The sequence below is a fragment of the Leopardus geoffroyi genome, chromosome B1 (genome assembly GCF_018350155.1).
Source record: "Leopardus geoffroyi isolate Oge1 chromosome B1, O.geoffroyi_Oge1_pat1.0, whole genome shotgun sequence".
Lineage (NCBI taxonomy): Eukaryota > Metazoa > Chordata > Mammalia > Carnivora > Felidae > Leopardus > Leopardus geoffroyi.
In genome coordinates this window covers 114,162,399-114,180,619 of record NC_059327.1, presented here as the reverse complement: position 1 = coordinate 114,180,619, position 18,221 = coordinate 114,162,399, and the positions used below count along the sequence as shown (strand labels likewise).

At 36.5% G+C, this 18,221-nt stretch overlaps 1 protein-coding gene across 18 annotated transcripts in view; it reads right to left on the bottom strand.

Annotated features, from left to right (window-relative positions):
* The window catches only part of COL25A1 (collagen type XXV alpha 1 chain), a 468,462-nt gene that overhangs the window by 68,885 nt on the left and 381,356 nt on the right, over positions 1–18,221 (bottom strand). For all 18 annotated transcript variants that reach the window (XM_045470776.1, XM_045470716.1, XM_045470732.1 and 15 more), the window contains 5 exons: positions 16,929–16,982; positions 14,585–14,611; positions 12,130–12,174; positions 4,738–4,770; positions 4,231–4,266 (listed from right to left, as the gene is read on the bottom strand). In XM_045470776.1, coding sequence (XP_045326732.1) covers positions 4,231–4,266; positions 4,738–4,770; positions 12,130–12,174; positions 14,585–14,611; positions 16,929–16,982 — 195 coding nt within the window. The remainder of the gene's footprint in view (positions 1–4,230; positions 4,267–4,737; positions 4,771–12,129; positions 12,175–14,584; positions 14,612–16,928; positions 16,983–18,221) is intronic.

Genomic DNA, 18,221 nt, shown 5'->3' with positions numbered 1-18,221 from the left:
CCATTCCTGAATGATGAGAAGATAAATGCGTGGTTAAGATTATACTTAACTCCAGCCTGTATCTCTAACCATTGTTGAGTCTGGGTAACCCTGCTTAGCAATTTTGGGCTAATGGTACCCTGTGTGCAGCTGTTCCTGAATTCAGGTTTGAGATTAAGTGATACATTCTGTGTGAGCGCACTGGAGTCAAACTAAATCTCATTTTCACAGAATTGTCTACATTATTTTAAGTACAAAGTACAGTGACAAGAGGTTACATTGCTTAGAAAATCTCCTGAATTCCATTAAAGAAGCATAAAGGAAATGCTGGGGAAAATGAAAGTCCATCCTGTATTGGACTGAGATGACTATTATTTGTGGAAACAATATTTGAGGGTAAAAGGCACACACTGTTTCATAATGGTCAGTCAGTGGGATAGACAAAAATACCCAAAGAGATTAGGGCATCAAACTAAGTAAAAGTCGTAAAGAGAGGTACTGCTTTTAATCTAAATGCTTTGACAACCCCATTCCATGGAAAATCTACTAAGAATAACCAGATATTTCATCTTTAACAGTAGTATTTTCATATTACGAAAAGCCATAATGTGCTCTGGTATTATAAAAAAAAATGGCTCCACACACTGTTTATTAAGCCGTATGGTTAGACATAGAGGGGACAATGACTTTCCTGATGGTTTAGTTCACGGGAACTTCAGGAATGCAAAAGAAAAACTACGCCGTTTGAAACTATATAACTGAAATTTTGCACTGTGAACAGTAAGACTAAGATGAGGTTAAGCCAGAGAAGAAAGAATGGTCATTAAGAATTTGATATTCTATTCAAAGAATACTTGTCCAAGTAGATTAAACTATACACAGAAACATTATACATTGGATTTTCTTTTTCCTTTCCCTTTTGCCTTTCAATCAATAAATTTAAGAAGCTCTAATAAATAGGGCTTGCATCCATATTTTACTGAAGATTCTCTTTTACTTAAAAAAAAAGTACAAGGCCTTTGAATGCACAGTAAACTGCAGTAGAATATACAACCAATAAAAGTAAACATATTGGTGATAAATCTATAGTTTTGTATTGTTTTAGAAAAGTCCCCTCAAACTCAGGACATCCTATTTGAACCATCTGTGAAAATATATAGTTCCTATCACTGTTTCTATACAAGAGAAATGTCCTCTCCACACACTTCCCTTCCACATATTAAAAGGATTGTATGTTTACTTAAAAAAAGAGTTTTATATACACATGCATATATAGACACACATCTATGTTTTCTAACAGTAAGAAATGTGTATAAGACATTATGGAATATTTTGTAACGTAGATTGAATACTTACAGAGACTCTGAGCATTTAGCTATTCCCTACATCACATGTGTATGTGTATATATATATATATATATATATATTAGATTATTAAATGAACTTTGTAAAGGACAGATATTTCATGAATTCATATTTCATAGTATTGTTTTTTTGTAAATTTGACCTTTCCAAATTTATGTTTATTTAATGTAGCAGTCGACACAATGAAAGATTATAAAATATTTAATGTTACCCTTTGTGGAACATCTCAACATTTTCAGAAAGACTTCTCTTCCTATATGAGTTCCATGAAGGCTTGTCTTCCAGTTAAGACAATTTTTTGTTACCTTCACTCTTGCCTGCTTCTTAGCTCAGGAGCTTCTCTGGGGTGAGGTCTTGGGCATGCACAGCCCAAGGTCAGATGTGGGTCCTAATTAAGAATTGGTTTGTTCTTCCATTTGAAGAATACTTGTCCAAGTAGATTAAAATTTACCCATTATATTTTGGGTTCTTTTTCTTTCTTTCCTTTTGACTCTTTACCCTCCATTAAAAGAGACCCTTGTCTGCTGTTAAATTCGACTCTGCTTTTGCCCCACATTTCTGTTACAGTATATATTTCTAGATATACATTATATATTTCTAGATATACTTCAACTGGGAGGGGTCCCTTCCAATGGGGAATCAAGTATTTTTATCCCTTTAAAGATAAAAAATATATTTTAAAGAGATGCAGAGAAGGTAGAAAAGTAAGAACTATGTGATGAAACACAATACCTATTTTTATAAATCTACACATTCACTTTACAAACAGAAATACACACTCAACTCATGTATCAATCACACATTTTACTGTTGAGTCTCGAAAAGAAAAAAAAAACTATAACGAAACAATTTCTACATTACGAATGTGGATGTAAATAACAAATTTTCATACTGGACAACACCAGACAGTGGAAAGCGAATCAATGGGCTTTTCCTTCTGTCCAGAAACCCTACATTTCTGGGAATGTCCCTAATGCAGGAGGTTAAGTACTGAATCCACAGCACAGTTCTGTACTGATGAGGGAAATGCTATGGAAGATCTCTTGAATTGATTCTGTACTCAGTTCTGTTTGTCATTTTCTAACCTAAGTAAGCAGCAAGCATGGGAATACTCTACTTTTAAAGCAATGTTGGGGTAAGTACTGCCAAATCCTGATATTAGACAAAGGAAGTCATAAATATTGTGGGCAAGTGAGATTGCGTCAAAGGGTAGAATCTGGCTTAAATATTGATGAAAAAGATGCTGTGCATTTCAGGGCACATACTCATTCAAATAGGTTGTAAGCTTTTAATGAATCCACCCCTTCTCTTGATATAATTTAAAGCAGATTTTTAATGAAATACGAAGGAAATCCAATGTTTCCATATGTAAGCCTATAAACTTCCAGGAATGAATCTAAACCTGTATTTCTAAATAATCATGAGAAGGCAATATTTTATTAAAAAATTGAAAATCATTTTAGATCTTCCACTCTGAAAACAGTGGGACCGATACAAGATTATAGCAGATTTGTTTCAGTTTTTGTTAAAAAGACATAATAGTCTTGTAGGTATTTCTTTTAGTATATCAGATTTAGAGAGTAATTTAAATTTAGCCTTTAAATTTTAAATACTAAGGAGTCTAAAATTAGATCATCTGAGAAGATTATTTGCTTTTTCAAACCAAAGCAGACCATAGATCTCTGATGATAGCACTAATTTCAAATTTCTTACATAAAGAATCAGTAGGAAATCTTAGGGATTAAATAGAAAATTTCTCAGAGTTCTGCTGGGCCCTTTGAAAAAGTCTGAACTTTACTTGAAACTGGGCCTGAGGAATCATTGCTCTTAGAGCCTGTGTTTCAAAGAAAACTCTATTTTTAAAAATTTTAAAAGAACATGAAAGACCTTCTCAAAAATTACTTTCATCGTTAAGTCTTTAAAGCAAAGCAATGATCTTCTTCTCAATGACTTCAAGAGTGTGGGGACATTATTTTTTTTCATGTCTTAAGGTTCCAAACTCCTCTAATGAGATTTATTCTCTGTTTTCCTTTATACCAATGAGGTAAATTCTATGTCTCTCATCACATTTTTTCTACAACATCAGCTATTGCTAGATAAAGGCAGAGCCATGATCTTAAGAGCTTTCACCTAATGTGGAATTCACATTTACTTGTTAGCTACAATACATCTGTTATCTAAAATCTAACCACGTTGGGCACTGATATCCAGATGCTCAGACAATAAACTGCTAACAGTTGTTTCCTGCCTCAGACCCAAATGAGAATATGAATGCAAAAAAATAATCATTGTATATCCTCTAATTGATCACTGAAGTGAAGCACAAATGATTTAAAAAAAAATCACGTATGTATCTGTAGATTGGTTAAAGTACTTGGCTAGTGTCTCCAATTAAAATTTAGTTTATTAACAAATCTGGTTTGTATAACATAACATTCATTGCATAGGTAGATATGATTCACATAAAAAATTATCAGTAAGGAAGTATTTGAAATGAAAAGAAAAGGAATATAGGAAACTATCATTCCCTACTGAAACAGTTTAGTAAATATTCATTTCTTCTCATGAATGGTAGAAACATGCAGAGTATCTTTAAACATGCAAGATAAGTTGTTGGCATTCCAACCCAACTGATCTTTGTTAGCCTCAAACAGCTGAGTATATGCAGACGTTAGTTAATAAGGCATCTTTTTACATGTACACAGTGTTTCATATTTGGCTATGGTCAGCATCAGTCCTTTTAAAATGCAGAACAATCAATAACACTCCGCATGCAAAGCATGAAAATTGTATCACTTTGCAATAATTGCTTTCATTTTACACAGTGGATAGTAGATATAAAATGGCAAATATGAGACAAAGAACACACTAGAATAAAGATGTTACCTTTTGCCCTGGACGACCAGATTCTCCAGGTTCCCCCTGACCAAAGAAAACCAAAGATGAAAAAAACAAAAACAAAAAACAAAACAGTCTTAAGACAATTTTCCAAAACCTCAGGCCTCTGGACACTTTCACAGAGACAGCCTAGTCTCCTTGATCATATGTGTTTCATTCACTTTATTCTATTACTCTATATCTCACTAGAGACAGAAACTTTTTTTTCTTTTTTTTTTTTTTTTTTTTTTTTTTGCTGCGGACATAACTAAAGCTCACATATGAATCCACATTTCCATAAAAACCAATCACAGAGACAAGTGAAGGCAAGACCTCTTATTTAAGCCTTTACCAGATTTCTAGCAGATACTCCCTGTTGTGTTTGGAAGCTGATTATTGAAGAAGAATAAAAACAGTTATAACCATCAAACTTGGAACAAAAGAAGAGAAAGCAGAGACTTATAAAATTCAACACTGTAACTCCTGGGGTATAAACACTCACAAGGCTATAGTTACCTTAATTCCTGCCGCAGATGATCCAGGGTCACCCTAAAACAAAACCCGTGGGAGATTATTCCACAAGTTATGAGAACAGGAAACATACAAATACACAGAAAACCATCTCGACATGGCACTCAAAGGGAGCCCCATGACTAACGGGCCTGACTATGCTCCATAAAATGATATCAACATATCAGCCGTTAAGATGTAAACAATTTCCAAGGTAAACAATGCACTTTCTAAAAACATGGGTTTATTTTGAAAGCAAAATACTTAACGACTATATTCCTTAAAGTAAATATAAATATACAAATATGTATCTCTTCCCTTGATACAGTGCTAAAAGTGTGTTCTAAAGTAATAAATTATAATTTGGAGACCTGGAACTTTGGTTTTCTCTATTTCTGGAATTTATTAATGTCACGAGCTATCAGTTACTGGGAGTTCCTTGACCCTCTGGGTCTTCAGAAAGTCAGGGTTCAACAGATGAAGTCAAAGGGTTAATGATGTCGAGCTGGAAAAAGCCACGTAGCAGGTCAGTTTGTTTTCCTCATGAAGCACGGTCACAGTTATGACCAGCACATTTTCTCTAGCTTTACATTTATTTCATCGTGATGCAGTCACCAGAAAATTACAGGATGATGGATGACTCATGGGTGGCAGGGACACATGTACGATCTGAGAGAAAATCTTGAGATAGAATCTGGTTTTCTAAAAGGCAATGTATTCCTTTGGGAATTCACAGTGGGTGACTACATTTTCAAAGCAAATATGCTATAAAATAAGCAGAGAGATTAGTAGAAAAGAATAGGGAGGTTAGTTAAGAATGTTGCTTATTTCTGAAATGAAGCCAGCAATGGGCCTAGATTTTTAAGCTCCTTCTAGCCCCTTGTCCCGTGAACATGCTACAAGGCAAAAGAGGGAGAAAACTTAGCCATTTGAGACTGTCAAGAAGATAGGAACAGCCATAAGGAGGAAGGCACACACTTGGATTTCCTCAGCTGTCACATCTGTGCAAGTGCTCAAGGAACTCCAGGGGTCTAGTTCCTTGTTCTGGATTTAGGAAGCTCCTCATCGCTCTCTTTCAGAGACAGAGATGAGGCCTCAGGCCTCTGTGCCTCGAGCACTTGTCCCCCTCTCTGAATCCCTTCCCCCTCTCCAGGCTGGCATCTTCTCTCTCTTGAGGTCTTGGCTTAAGTGGCTCTGCCTCAAAGAATCCTTCACCAACCAACTTAAGATTTATGCCCCTTACATCCACATCTTACTGTTCACACTGAGCTCTGTTCATGTCCTGCATAGCTCACTCCATAATTACGTACTTATTGTCTGTCCCTTCATTAGACAATCAGCCACATGGGGGCAGATTCAGTGTCAATTTTTATTCAGTGCCTAGCCCATAGTATATGCTCAATACATATGTGATGAATAAATGAACAAATCTCAAAGAGAATGTTTTAAATAAGTCAGCAGTCAAGGATCAAAATGAAAAAGTGGCGCCTGGGTGGCTCAGTAGGTTGAGTGTCCAACTCACGGTCTGTGAGATTAAGCCCTGTGCGGGGCTCTGTGCTGAGTGTGGAGCCTACTTGGGATTCTCTCTCTCCCTCTCTCTCTCTGCCCCTCCCCTGCTTGTGCTCTTTATCTCTCTCAAAAAAATAAATAAACCTAAAAAAATGAAAAAAATTTAGGAAGGAAAACAAGCTTAGGAAGAAGAAGGGAATAATAAATTAGCTTACTGAGGAAACTGATATATATGTGATCCTCTGTGAGGTCTGTAATTGTTTTAACCCAAGGAAAAATTAAAACATGACAAAACGTAAGAAAAGGACCTTAATTACTATATTATACTGATTTCTCTTTCTAATCATTAACATTCGATTGAGTTCCAAATGGGAAGTGAAATAAATGTGGCTAATAAAATAATACTTATTTCTATTTCTACTAAATCAAATCTGAAAGCCATCAACACCAATGAATCAGGTTTGTAATAGTTTGCACAATAAGACCTTTGTATTCCTAAAAGCAATTTTGACTTTGCTAAGTCCCTTCCCTCATCTCATTTATACCTCATAAAACTCTGATGAGATAGGGCAGATATTACTATTTTCATTTAATAGATAAGGACATCGAAGCAACAAGAGGATAAGTGAATTTTGGACTTCCTATATTCCATTGCCATGTTCTTTTTATTAGAATAAGAATTATTGGTTTATTTCATTTTGACAACAGGGCATAAAGGTTCCAGTAAACTTGTACATAAAAGGAAGCTGCTTGTATTAACTGCAGTTTAAAACCTTTTATTTTTAGTGTCTTAGTGGAAAGTGGCTGGATAATCCACAAATGAGAATAAGGACTAGATTTAGTTCTCATAGGAAGTAGATGGAAAGAAAAGGACAGTTTCCTGAAAGGCTGATTTATTTGTGGAAATTGGAGCAGTTTCATTTGATGGGGGACTATGAGTGATATTTTAATTTTCTTTTTAAAAACTTACACTGTGAAATCTTGAGGAATTTTTCTAACTTTTAAGTGGCAAGACAACTGCTGAAAGCCAGTCATAAGTTAAACATTTTAAAGGCTAATGCTGCAGGGAGTGGAAATAAAACAGTCAGTGTTCATAATCCTCATTTCTGCAAAAGTGAGAGCAAATGCAGGATTACAGTAGGAAAACCCAACTATGTCTTTTTTTTTCAATATATGAAGTTTATTGTCAAATTGGTTTCCATACAACACCCAGTGCTCATCCTAAAAGGTGCCCTCCTCAATACCCTCCCACCCCCCTCAGTTTGTTCTCAGTTTTTAAGAGTCTCTTATGCTTTGGCTCTCTTCCACTCCCAACCATGTCTTAAGTAGACTCTTAGCTTCATAAGTCAGCTGGTCTGGAAACCCAAGTTTTAACAGGGTAAGTCACAAATGGGAAAATTCTTTGAGGAGACACTTGAGATAAATAGATTGGGCTTTACCATTGATCATTCAAACACAAAGAGCTTCTGGTTTTGGTCATGCTAATTTTCAAATACAATAGTTGGTATATAACTTTATGCATGTGTTAATAAAGTCTATGTGGATAAATGAAGTGAATATGGTGACATTTCTGTCATTCATTAATTCATTCTGTAAATGTTTGTTGAGCACCCATTATGTGCCAGCTGTTTGCAGGGATGCGAGGAGCTGGGTGAGAACAGGAAGCAATGCAGTTACAATCCCTGCCCTTGACCTGTGTTCATGATAATCACATACTAATACATGTACACAAAAATGTTATTGGTTGAAAGCATGAAAAATACTTTCCTTTTTTTTCTTTTTTTTAATCTGGGGTAGGAAGAGATTCTCATGTTTAGGATATTCTGTGCCCCTTATATGCCAGAAGACATGATAAACAAATCCTTGTCACAGGAAAGAGATCTACCATTCCACAAAAATAAAAAACAGTTGAAAGGAAAAAAAAAACTTTTAAAGGTTGTTTATTCAATAAATATTTATTATCTTACAACTATATGCCAGGAACATGGATTGATGCTGGGAATAATTTGGCATCATATAGTTTTTTGTTTATTTATTTGTTTTTCCTTCTCCAATAAGCCGGATGTCCAATTAAAAAGGAATTATAATAAATCCCAATAACAGTTATGAAAGGGACTTTAAAGAGTGCTATGGGAGCACAGAGTAGGTAGCCTAACCAATCTGGGGGAGACTGAAAGGCTGCCTTAGGGAAATGACTCATAAATTAAGGTCTCAGTGGACTGAAGAATAGAACATGGAGGAGGGAGTGGACAGAGAGTGTTGTAAGGTGAGAGAACCATATGTGCCAAGTTAGAGAGGGCCCTGCATTGACCCGGGATGGTGCAATGTGGAGGTGAGTGGGATGGGGGCCCTCTGAGACAGGCCTTCACACATGATTTTAAGAAAAGACAATTTGATTGGTAGCTCCAAATATGGGCGTGGATTCTGGAAAGGCTCAGAGGATGCAAATCAAAGATGCTATGTGGGCATAAACTAAGAAGACAGTGTGTTTACAGGAATGGAGACTGAGGGAGCAGTGAAAATGAAGGCACAGAGAGGCTGTTGCTAGACAGTGAAGGTAGAGCTTCTGAATCTGCAGACTGAATTGTGAGTAATAGAGTGGCATGGTCAAACCATTCGGCGTGCTGCACAAACACCTACTTTCAAGTTGACCAAAAGAGATAACAAATCCATTTCTGCATTTGTTGGGTGGCATTAACACTCCAAAGAGCAGAACATAACCTTTGCATAGTCACTCCACACATGACTGAAATCATTCTTTGGCATGACACTCTCAAGCCTAGAGTGCACGGCAGTTGCTGGCCACGGACAAAACCCAGCCTAGTGGTTTTTACAGTTCCACAGCATTTCCAGATGACCAGTCTGGAAAGGTTTAGATTGCTTTACCATCCAAAGGCACTGAGTTGGATCAAAAGGAAAAAAAAAAAGAATCCTATTAAAATGAATCAGTCAATGACGTAATTTACTACATCAATGGCAAAAAAAAAAAAAAGGCATTTTTTGATTTTACATCTAGAACTTGGTACATGATGAATGAGTTTCACATACTGAACCCAAAGGCCATGAGAAGACTGTTTCCAACATACTGGAAACAAATTATATGACAGAAGCAGGAAATGTTTTAAAAAAACACATCAAAAATTATATTCCAATTACGGCATTCTCGGGATGAATGCTACAGGTCAGATTACATATTATACGTTACACATTCCTATTTACAATCCCCTGTTTAGACCTATTGAAAGTTTATAGAAATGATTTCCGTTTCAACTGAAGGATTTCTTGTACTTAATTTCAGCTGACTAGTAAAACTTCTTGATAAAAAAGAAAACAACCAGTCTAGTTGATTTCAATTTCCATGTGGTAAGAAAGCTAACATTTATTGAGAGTTTACTATGTGTGAGTCAATATGGTAAATGATTTGCATTAATATAAAACAGTATTCCTTTGAGATGAACTTGGAATTTTCAAAGAAAAAGGTTACTTTACTACTGGAAAATTAAATGTTAAAAATGTGTGATTAAAGAAACAATTATTGGTCTACATTCTAAAAATGAAGCTTTAAATGCAACTTCTAAAAGCATAAAATTCTCTACATAAATCCACATAGATATTGTTCAGACTTGGCATAAACTTTTTTCACTCAAAAAAACTGCTCTCTGTTTGGAAGATTTCCTTTCTTTAAGCAGAGACTCGTAACGAAGGCCTGTGGGCCAGTTCCAGTTTTGTGTGGCCCATGTGCTAGGAATGGTTTTTACATTTTTACATGGTTAAGAAAAAAATGAAAAGAACAATATTTCATGACACATGGAAATTACATGAAATTAAAATTTCAGTGTCCAGAAATAAAGTTTTATGGGAACACAGCCATACTCATTTGTGTACATATTGTTTATGCTTGCTGTCACACTGTGAGGACAGAGTTAAGTAGTTGTGACAGAGACCACAAGGCCCAGAAAACCTAAAATATTTATTTTCTGGCCCTTTACAGGAAAGGCTTGATGACCTCTGGTTTTGAGTATAAACAAAAAAGTTAAATATAATATCCAGGTTTATATTTCTGGGGGTTGAAACGCTGACTTTGAGAGTCATCAAGGTATATCATTGGTCTTATTAAGTATTAAACATATTCATGCCATATTTTATTGCCGCATGATAATTAAATTTGACAGGTATATAAAAGGGGTCTATAGCAGTGCTTCTCAACTAGAAGTGATTTTGTCCCTCAGGGGACATTTGGCAATGTCTAGAGATAGGTTTGGTTGCCACAACTACTGGTATCTAGTGGGCACAGGCCAGGAATGCTGTTAAATATCTAACGGCCCCCACGAGAAAGAATCATCTAGCCCAATATGTCAACAATGCTGAAGGTGAGAAACCTTGGTCTATAAGAAACCGAGGGTCGACTCTAATTTCTGGACTGCTCCTTGAACACAAACATAATTGCTACTTGGTGACATTAATTCATTCCTACCATCATCCATGCCATATTTATATTAATATTTATAAGAATGAGAAAGATAAATTTCTCTTTATTTTATGAGTATGTTTTTATGACTAACCATTAACCATCTGCACTGTAATAATTTTCAAAGTGAAATATTTTTATTCTCCAATGTGAGCCTAAATGAATAAATCTTTTTTTAATCATTCAATTACTTTGCTTGATTTTAATTAAAATCTGACCATTTTATTTTCAGTTTCTTAAAAGTTCTTTTCTTAATTCTTAGCATACAGCACAAGTGAAATAAAAGGCCCTTCCTATGTCAGAGAGGTCTATAAAGTATGAATCCAAGCAAAAGCTATAATGATAGACGGGGAGAGCAGTATGAAAAGAGGACGGAAGATGAACCACAAGACCACTGTAATATAAACACTAATAATGGTTTAAAAGATGAAAAAAGTGAATGAGAAGGCTGACAAAATATCTGAATTTAGTAGATTTCAAGTTGAGGCAAATTTTCAAGACTGCATTAGAGGCTGTAATCAAATGACATTTACTTTCAAACTTTTAAATCTCATCCCAATCCTGTGACATGTTCTCTAACCAAATTGCAACAAATGGAATCACTTTAGAAACTTTATTTTATTTAAAAACATTTTTTTAACGTTTATTTATTATTAAGAAACAGAGACACGGAGCATGAGCATGGGAGGGACAGAGAGAAGGGGAGACACAAAATCCAAAGTAGGCTCCAGGCTCTGAGCTGTCAGCACAGAGCTTGACACGGGGCTCGAACTCACAAACCATGAGATCATGACCTGAGACAAAGTCGGATGCTTAACCAACTGAGCCACCCAGGCGTCCCTAGAAACTGTATTTTTATATCTCTGAGTACCAAGGGAGTAGTGCCCCATTTACACATGAATAAATGGTTTTATTCCATGGAAGCCATCTTACTATAAACCTAGCTATACATTATCTAGAATTTGTGACATCCCATTTTATTTTAAAAATATTTATGGGGTGCCTGGGTGACTCAGTCGGTTAAGCATCCGACTTTGGCTCAGGTCATGATCTCAGAGTTTGTGGGTTTGAGCCCCGCATCGGGCTATGGGCTGACAGCTCAGAGCCTGGAGCCTGCTTCCGATTTCATCTCTCCCTCTCTCTCTGCCCCTCCCCTGCTTGCAGTCTGCCTCTCTCTCTTTCTCAAACATAAATACACATTAAAAAAATTTTTTTTAATATTTAAATTTGTAGCTAAGAGCTTGTGGAATGATCATCTTTATAAATTGGATATTTAAATGTTTTCCAAACGCATAGAATTATCTCTCATCTTACCATATTAAGCTATCAGTCTCTTTCCTCACTCAAAATCTTCTGTTTTCACATACATGGAATAGATTTCTTGCTCATACACATACCCTTTCATATTTCACAAACTGTACCTTTTCGCCCGTGTCACCTTTGGGGCCACTCTCTCCAGCATCTCCCTAAGGGGGGAAAACGGGATATACGTTAAATATATTGGTGACATTACACACAGAATAGTTTTCATTATTTTAAGCTTGCTTTCATATGCACTATATATTAAAAGCTCTTGAGAATATTCTGTAGAACTGACACATTTTGACTTAAGCAGTTGCCTGATACCAACTGGTCCACGTAAAATTTATTGCAATGAACACAGCTGAACTGTTTCCAACTACTCTATGATATCAACAGAAAGCAGTACTTTCTCTGACTTCTGATAGCTCATGCTGGTACTTAAAGCCTCCTTCACTCTATCTCTTTTCTCCTCTACTCAAAGAGCCACTGTAAGAAAGCCTTTTTCCTGACCATTCCCTCAACATGCCACATGCCTTACCACCTCTGTCTCCTTCCTCCTGCCATTCCTGCCACCTGGGTTCCTGCCCTCCCCTTTCCCTTCTCTCTGTGTAAATCCTAGTCTGTCTTCAGGTTCAGCTCAAGTCAAATCTCCAAAGCTTCAAAATGCATGACACAGCCCTCGAAACCTGTGGACAGAAGATTATTTTATCTGCACTTCTGTGTTTTGCATTTATGAAATGAATGTTTTCGATTTTATTTGAAAACTCTCTTTTATAATTACAATAAAATAAATTGGAGACTTTATGCTTTCTTGCTTATTTTTGAGATTTCCTGTGCTTCTTCCCTCACTGACATCTCCTTTCCGCCACAAAGCAATGCATTAGGAAAAAAAAAAAAAAAAAAGTCCTTCACTCATTATCCATGCTTTGATTCCTTCAATGCCGAATTCTTTAATTTAAGTCTTACAGCATGTTATAGTGGAAACATCATGGACGTTGGCGCCAGAAAGACTGAGCCCAGCTCCAGCACCTACCGGGCAAATGAAATTCTCCCTACATCACGTTTCACATGTGTAACGTAAGGGCAAGAATGCTTTATGGGATTAGAAGAAATAAACAATATGCTGTGTGTAAAGCAACTAGGACAGTAGGGGACACACCATGAGCTGCTAATGATAGCCGTTAGCAATAACAATGCATTATTGTTGCTAGATTCCACAGGCTGGAATGCCCTTTTGTTTAGCTTCATATTAGGTCACTTTTCCATCATTTAAAAGTTTCCTTTAAATAAGAGGTAAGTATTGATGATGGTTTCCAAGGGAGGGGGAAGAGATGTAGGGGAGAGAGACTTTTACTTTTTTCTCTCCATTTTCTTTTCTTGTTTCAAATATGTATGAAGCTAACTGCTCAGGCATTTGTCTGTGGTGCCGGACACCCCACACGGACCCTCGAGCCAGAACCCCTCTATCTGATGAATCCCTGGAACGGCGCTGGCTCTCCTTCTTTTCCCTCCTTAATTTCTACACAACAGAGTCATCTGATGATTAATTAATTTCAAGTTAATTACAATAAACTGGTTGGATGCCAAATAAATGTACTGATAATCTATTATGAGAAGACCTTTGATAGGCAGCCTACTAGCATACTTTCAAAAAGATTGCATGGCAATCCCTTTATTAAAAAGCAAAACAGACACAACAAACTTTCTTATTAGGAAGAATGGCTCCGAACGGTCACGAAATGAAGGGGTCTGAGTGAGTTCTCCCCTCTGGTTTGCTCTCCTTCCATTTAAATAAATCTCTTTTTAATTTTTGTTTTACAGTGCCAAATAATACAGTTATAGTCAAGAAGTTTGTTGGATCTTTAGATGTACTAACTACTTTGGTGATTAGAGGTGATAGTATTAATTTGTCAGAAAGATCGGATCAGATGTAGTATCTTGGTAGCTTCCTACGCAGACAGCACATTTCTCAAACACTATTAAAGTAAATAGCATGAAAACCAGGAAAATTAGCACCACAATATGCATGGGGAGTCTAAAAATAATCAGGACGCCCGCAAAAGTAGTCAGGAAGGACGACTGTGAGAAATTTAACATATGGCATTCTTCTCCTTTTGTTTCTCTTTTTTATTTTTTATAGGAATTCTTTGTGAGGCAATTCCCAGTATATTTGTTGCAGGTAAACATCTGTATCCCCTTAACTTAGTGACCTAAGAAGCAGTAGGGAGAGATGTGGATGCTTAGAAAAGTATTGGAGTGGTGTTAGCAAGTAGGCAAAACAAATTTTGCAGGCCTAGGGATTTTTGAAAACCATTTAAAAGCTTGACATAGAATGTTTAAATTTGCTCCCTTTCTTTCCATTTCTTTAAACGATTTTACCCAAATCTCTGTCCAAACATAAGAACTACACTATTCTCTCCTTCTACTAATTAACAGTTTGACAAGAACAGTGGTTGTTATGTCTATCTTTATGTATCTATATCTATTGCTATCTAGCCATCCATACTTAAATAAGTTCAGTTTAGTCTCTCTTTAGGGAGGAAAAAAGATAATTACAGGCAGAATCATTCTCACCTTTTCTCCTCGATCTCCAGGTTCTCCCTGAGCAAAAGAACAAAGATTGAGTGACACATTAAATTATAAAACACCCAATTAAACAACACCAAACAAATTGAGATATTGAATATACTAAGCAAATTATATGTGACATTTTCTATTTTGGCAATATAGAATTGCTGTATTGAAAACAAATAGTGGGGCGCCTGGGTGGCGCAGTCGGTTAAGCGTCCGACTTCAGCCAGGTCACGATCTCGCGGTCCATGAGTTCGAGCCCCGCGTCAGGCTCTGGGCTGATGGCTCAGAGCCTGGAGCCTGTTTCCGATTCTGTGTCTCCCTCTCTCTCTGCCCCCCCCCCCCCCGTTCATGCTCTGTCTCTCTCTGTCCCAAAAATAAATAAACATTGAAAAAAAAAAAAAAGAAAACAAATAGTAAGATGAGTTTCTTGAAGAATTGGGCATGGATATCAATATCAAATGTAATCTTAATTCTTTGTTTTTAAAGGACTAAAGAAAGATATTTAAGATTATCTTCCAGAAGCCAGCTTTGGGGGCATTAAGACCAGTGTGGTGGCAATTTAATGTCTTGAGCGGCTTCTGCGTTTTCAAGTTTTAACCTGCCCAAACTCAGAATCAATAAGGGGAGCCAACACATCCTTTCGTGGTCTTCTGTTCAAAGGAGCCCCCAGTGTCTGGATTATTGCAGGGGTCTAGGGTCTGTGTAGTTCCCCAATCTATCTTCTTCAAACATGATCATAAACACAGTCCTAAACTTGGACCTCCTCACGGTGTCATGAACTCCCTTTAACCTGCTGGTAACTAGCATGATCCAAATCAGGAGTATTTTAGGAGGAGTTGGTACCTTCAGGAAAAATACTAGAATGGAGCAGAGTTGAAGTGAGTTCAGGAGAATGTCTTTATTCAAAATTATTTCCTGGACAGTATGAGGACTAAAATGCTAAATTGTGCTTTGAAGAGAATCCTTATTTTTACTTTACCCAGGAAGGCATAGGTGATGGAGTGGGAAAATTCTAAAATAAATCATACACATTATGATAATATTCCTCTTATGAAAAAAGCATCAGTAAATTTTGCCATCAGATAAAACTGCATTAAAAAATGGTTTCAGGTGATTATTGTGTATTTTCTAAACTAAAAGCCACTCGAAATCAATTTAGAGGCAAGACTCTTCTCATTTGCTGGGACTCAGCCTGACCCTTTGGCTTTCCAGATTTCTGGCCACCTTTCACTGCTCAACATCCATCCTGATGGTTGCTAGGCAACAGAAGAACAGTACTGAGAACGTGCATTAAGCATTAACTCTTATCATTTGGCTTTTTAGCATGAAGCAAGAAAGGGGAGAAGACAGGAGAATGGCTGTAGTCCCAGAAGGAATATTTGCTGCAAGACAAAGGACAGGTCTATAAATTTTAGGTCTGTCCTAGGCGCCTGTCAATAGCAATGTGATCTGTAAAATCAGCTGACAGGCATCTGTGGGTACGGATACACACCAGCACAGCTGACGGGATTAGACATTAGTTATGTACTTCAAGGGATGCTCACTCATCAAAGGATTTGGGATTTGTCTGCCTGTTTGGTTTAAACTGAACTGTCACCAATCGTTTTATATTTAACAGATTCATTTGTTCTTCAAAACACAAAGAAAATTTTCAACCCCCAAAAATCCTCATTACATTTTTTCCCCATTTAGTAATTCAGACTACATCCATTTTAAAATTTCAAACATGTCACATCGTGGGGTGCCTGGCTGGCTCAGTCAGTGGAGCGTGTGACTCTTGATCTCAGGATTGTTGAGTTTGAGCCCCATGTCGGGTGTAGAGATTACTTAAAAAAAATAAAGATCTCAAAAAACCCTCACACATGCCACATCTTTATTCTACTTTTCGTTTGATTAACTGGTTATGTTGTGTAAGTGTTGGAGGTGACCAAATATTGAAGAAAGGCCACAGTGTCACTGTGAAATCATCTTTAGTAAGCCTTGTAAATATTATGCACACTTTAGGCAGTATGGACATGGCCCACATTTTAATATGCTCACTAAATAGCAAAATGACAACAGGCATATTTGAAACACGGGCTTCTTCTCATGTTATTGAAGTATCTCAGAATAAAGATTCTGACAATCTTATTCTATTTGTTTTTCTGCATTTTTAATGGTAATGAGAGTCACAAACATAATTTAGTCGCTAGTCACAAAGTTCTATACTGCAGCATATTTTACTATTGACAAATATTCCATCCAAGTAAAATCAGTGGGATATTAAAAAAAAAAAAAGTTCCAGTTTACAGTTGAATGAAAACTCATGTCTCAAATGATTCTGCTTGGTTTTATTTGTACTAACCTTTGGCCCTGGTATTCCGTTTTGTCCTACTGTTCCAGGCAACCCAGGCTCACCCTCATAATAAAAAATAGATACTATTAAATAAAATAGACAAAATCCATACATTATATAGATCAGTAAAGGATATAGCTATCCAGCAGTGCTCTAGAAGTAGGGAGAAAAAAAAGTGACTACTAATGTAAATACAAGTTAGCTCATTTGGTCCAAAATTCTCTGTGCTCAGGACCAAGAATAAAACAGGTTAATTTCCTTGGTTCAGTCTTTTCTTCATTAAGAAAGCTGAAGCAACTTACCAACGGAAATGAGTATCTAGCATGATGTTGGGTACCTTGTAGGCAATAAATAAACATTTGTGGAATGAGTTAAAGATATATGAAAACATAATCTCTCCTGATGGAGAACTTTTAAGTGGTTCATCAGCTCAGAAACATAAAAATGAAATTATTATGAGACTTAATCAGTCTAAAGCTGAATGCACACACACATCTTTGAACACCTGCAAAATTAGACACATTTGACACAGAGTGAAAAGTAAAAATGATTTTGGTTTCTCAATTTCACTGTAAAAAATAATTAGAATAAAACATTTAGAACTGTGGTTCTCACTGTCATATTGAGTAATAAATAGGCATTTGGGAAAAAGATGGTGGTTACTAGGTCAGAAAAGTTTTCCCTTTTAGAAAGAAGAGGTTGTAGGGGTGCCTGGATGGCTCAGTTGGTTGAGCATTTGACTTTGGCTCAGGTTATGATCTTGGCAGTTTGTGAGTTCAAGCCCTGCATCAGGCTCCACGCTGTCAGCTGACAGTGCGAAGCCTGCTTGGGATTCTCTTCCTCTCTCCAAATAAACAAATAAACTTAAAAGAAATTTTTTTAAATAAAAAAAAGAAAAAGAAAGAAGAGGTTGTCTACCAGTTTCATGGGCTCTGAACCAGCAACTGCTTTTTAAAGAGGACAAGTCCATAAAGTGCCCAGAAGCGAAGGTAAGATACTCTGGCTCTCAATGCTTCCATGAGGCTCAAAGTAAGATCAACTAGAATTTCATTTTCACTTACAAACATTCCCAAAGCTCTTTGCTGTGTGCTCCAACAATGGGATAGCTTTCTTCTTTCCACTGAAGGTAGTAAAGTTGTTACTTGATTTAAAAACAACAACAACAACACTATTTTTAGAGCAGTTTTAGGTTCCCTGCAGACTTAGTTGATTTTTAAGTGAGTTTTCTATGGCACCTGGAGAGCAGAATTTGTGCCATTTTTGTATTTGTGCTCTCAGCTTCACAAACATGTACATTAGTAA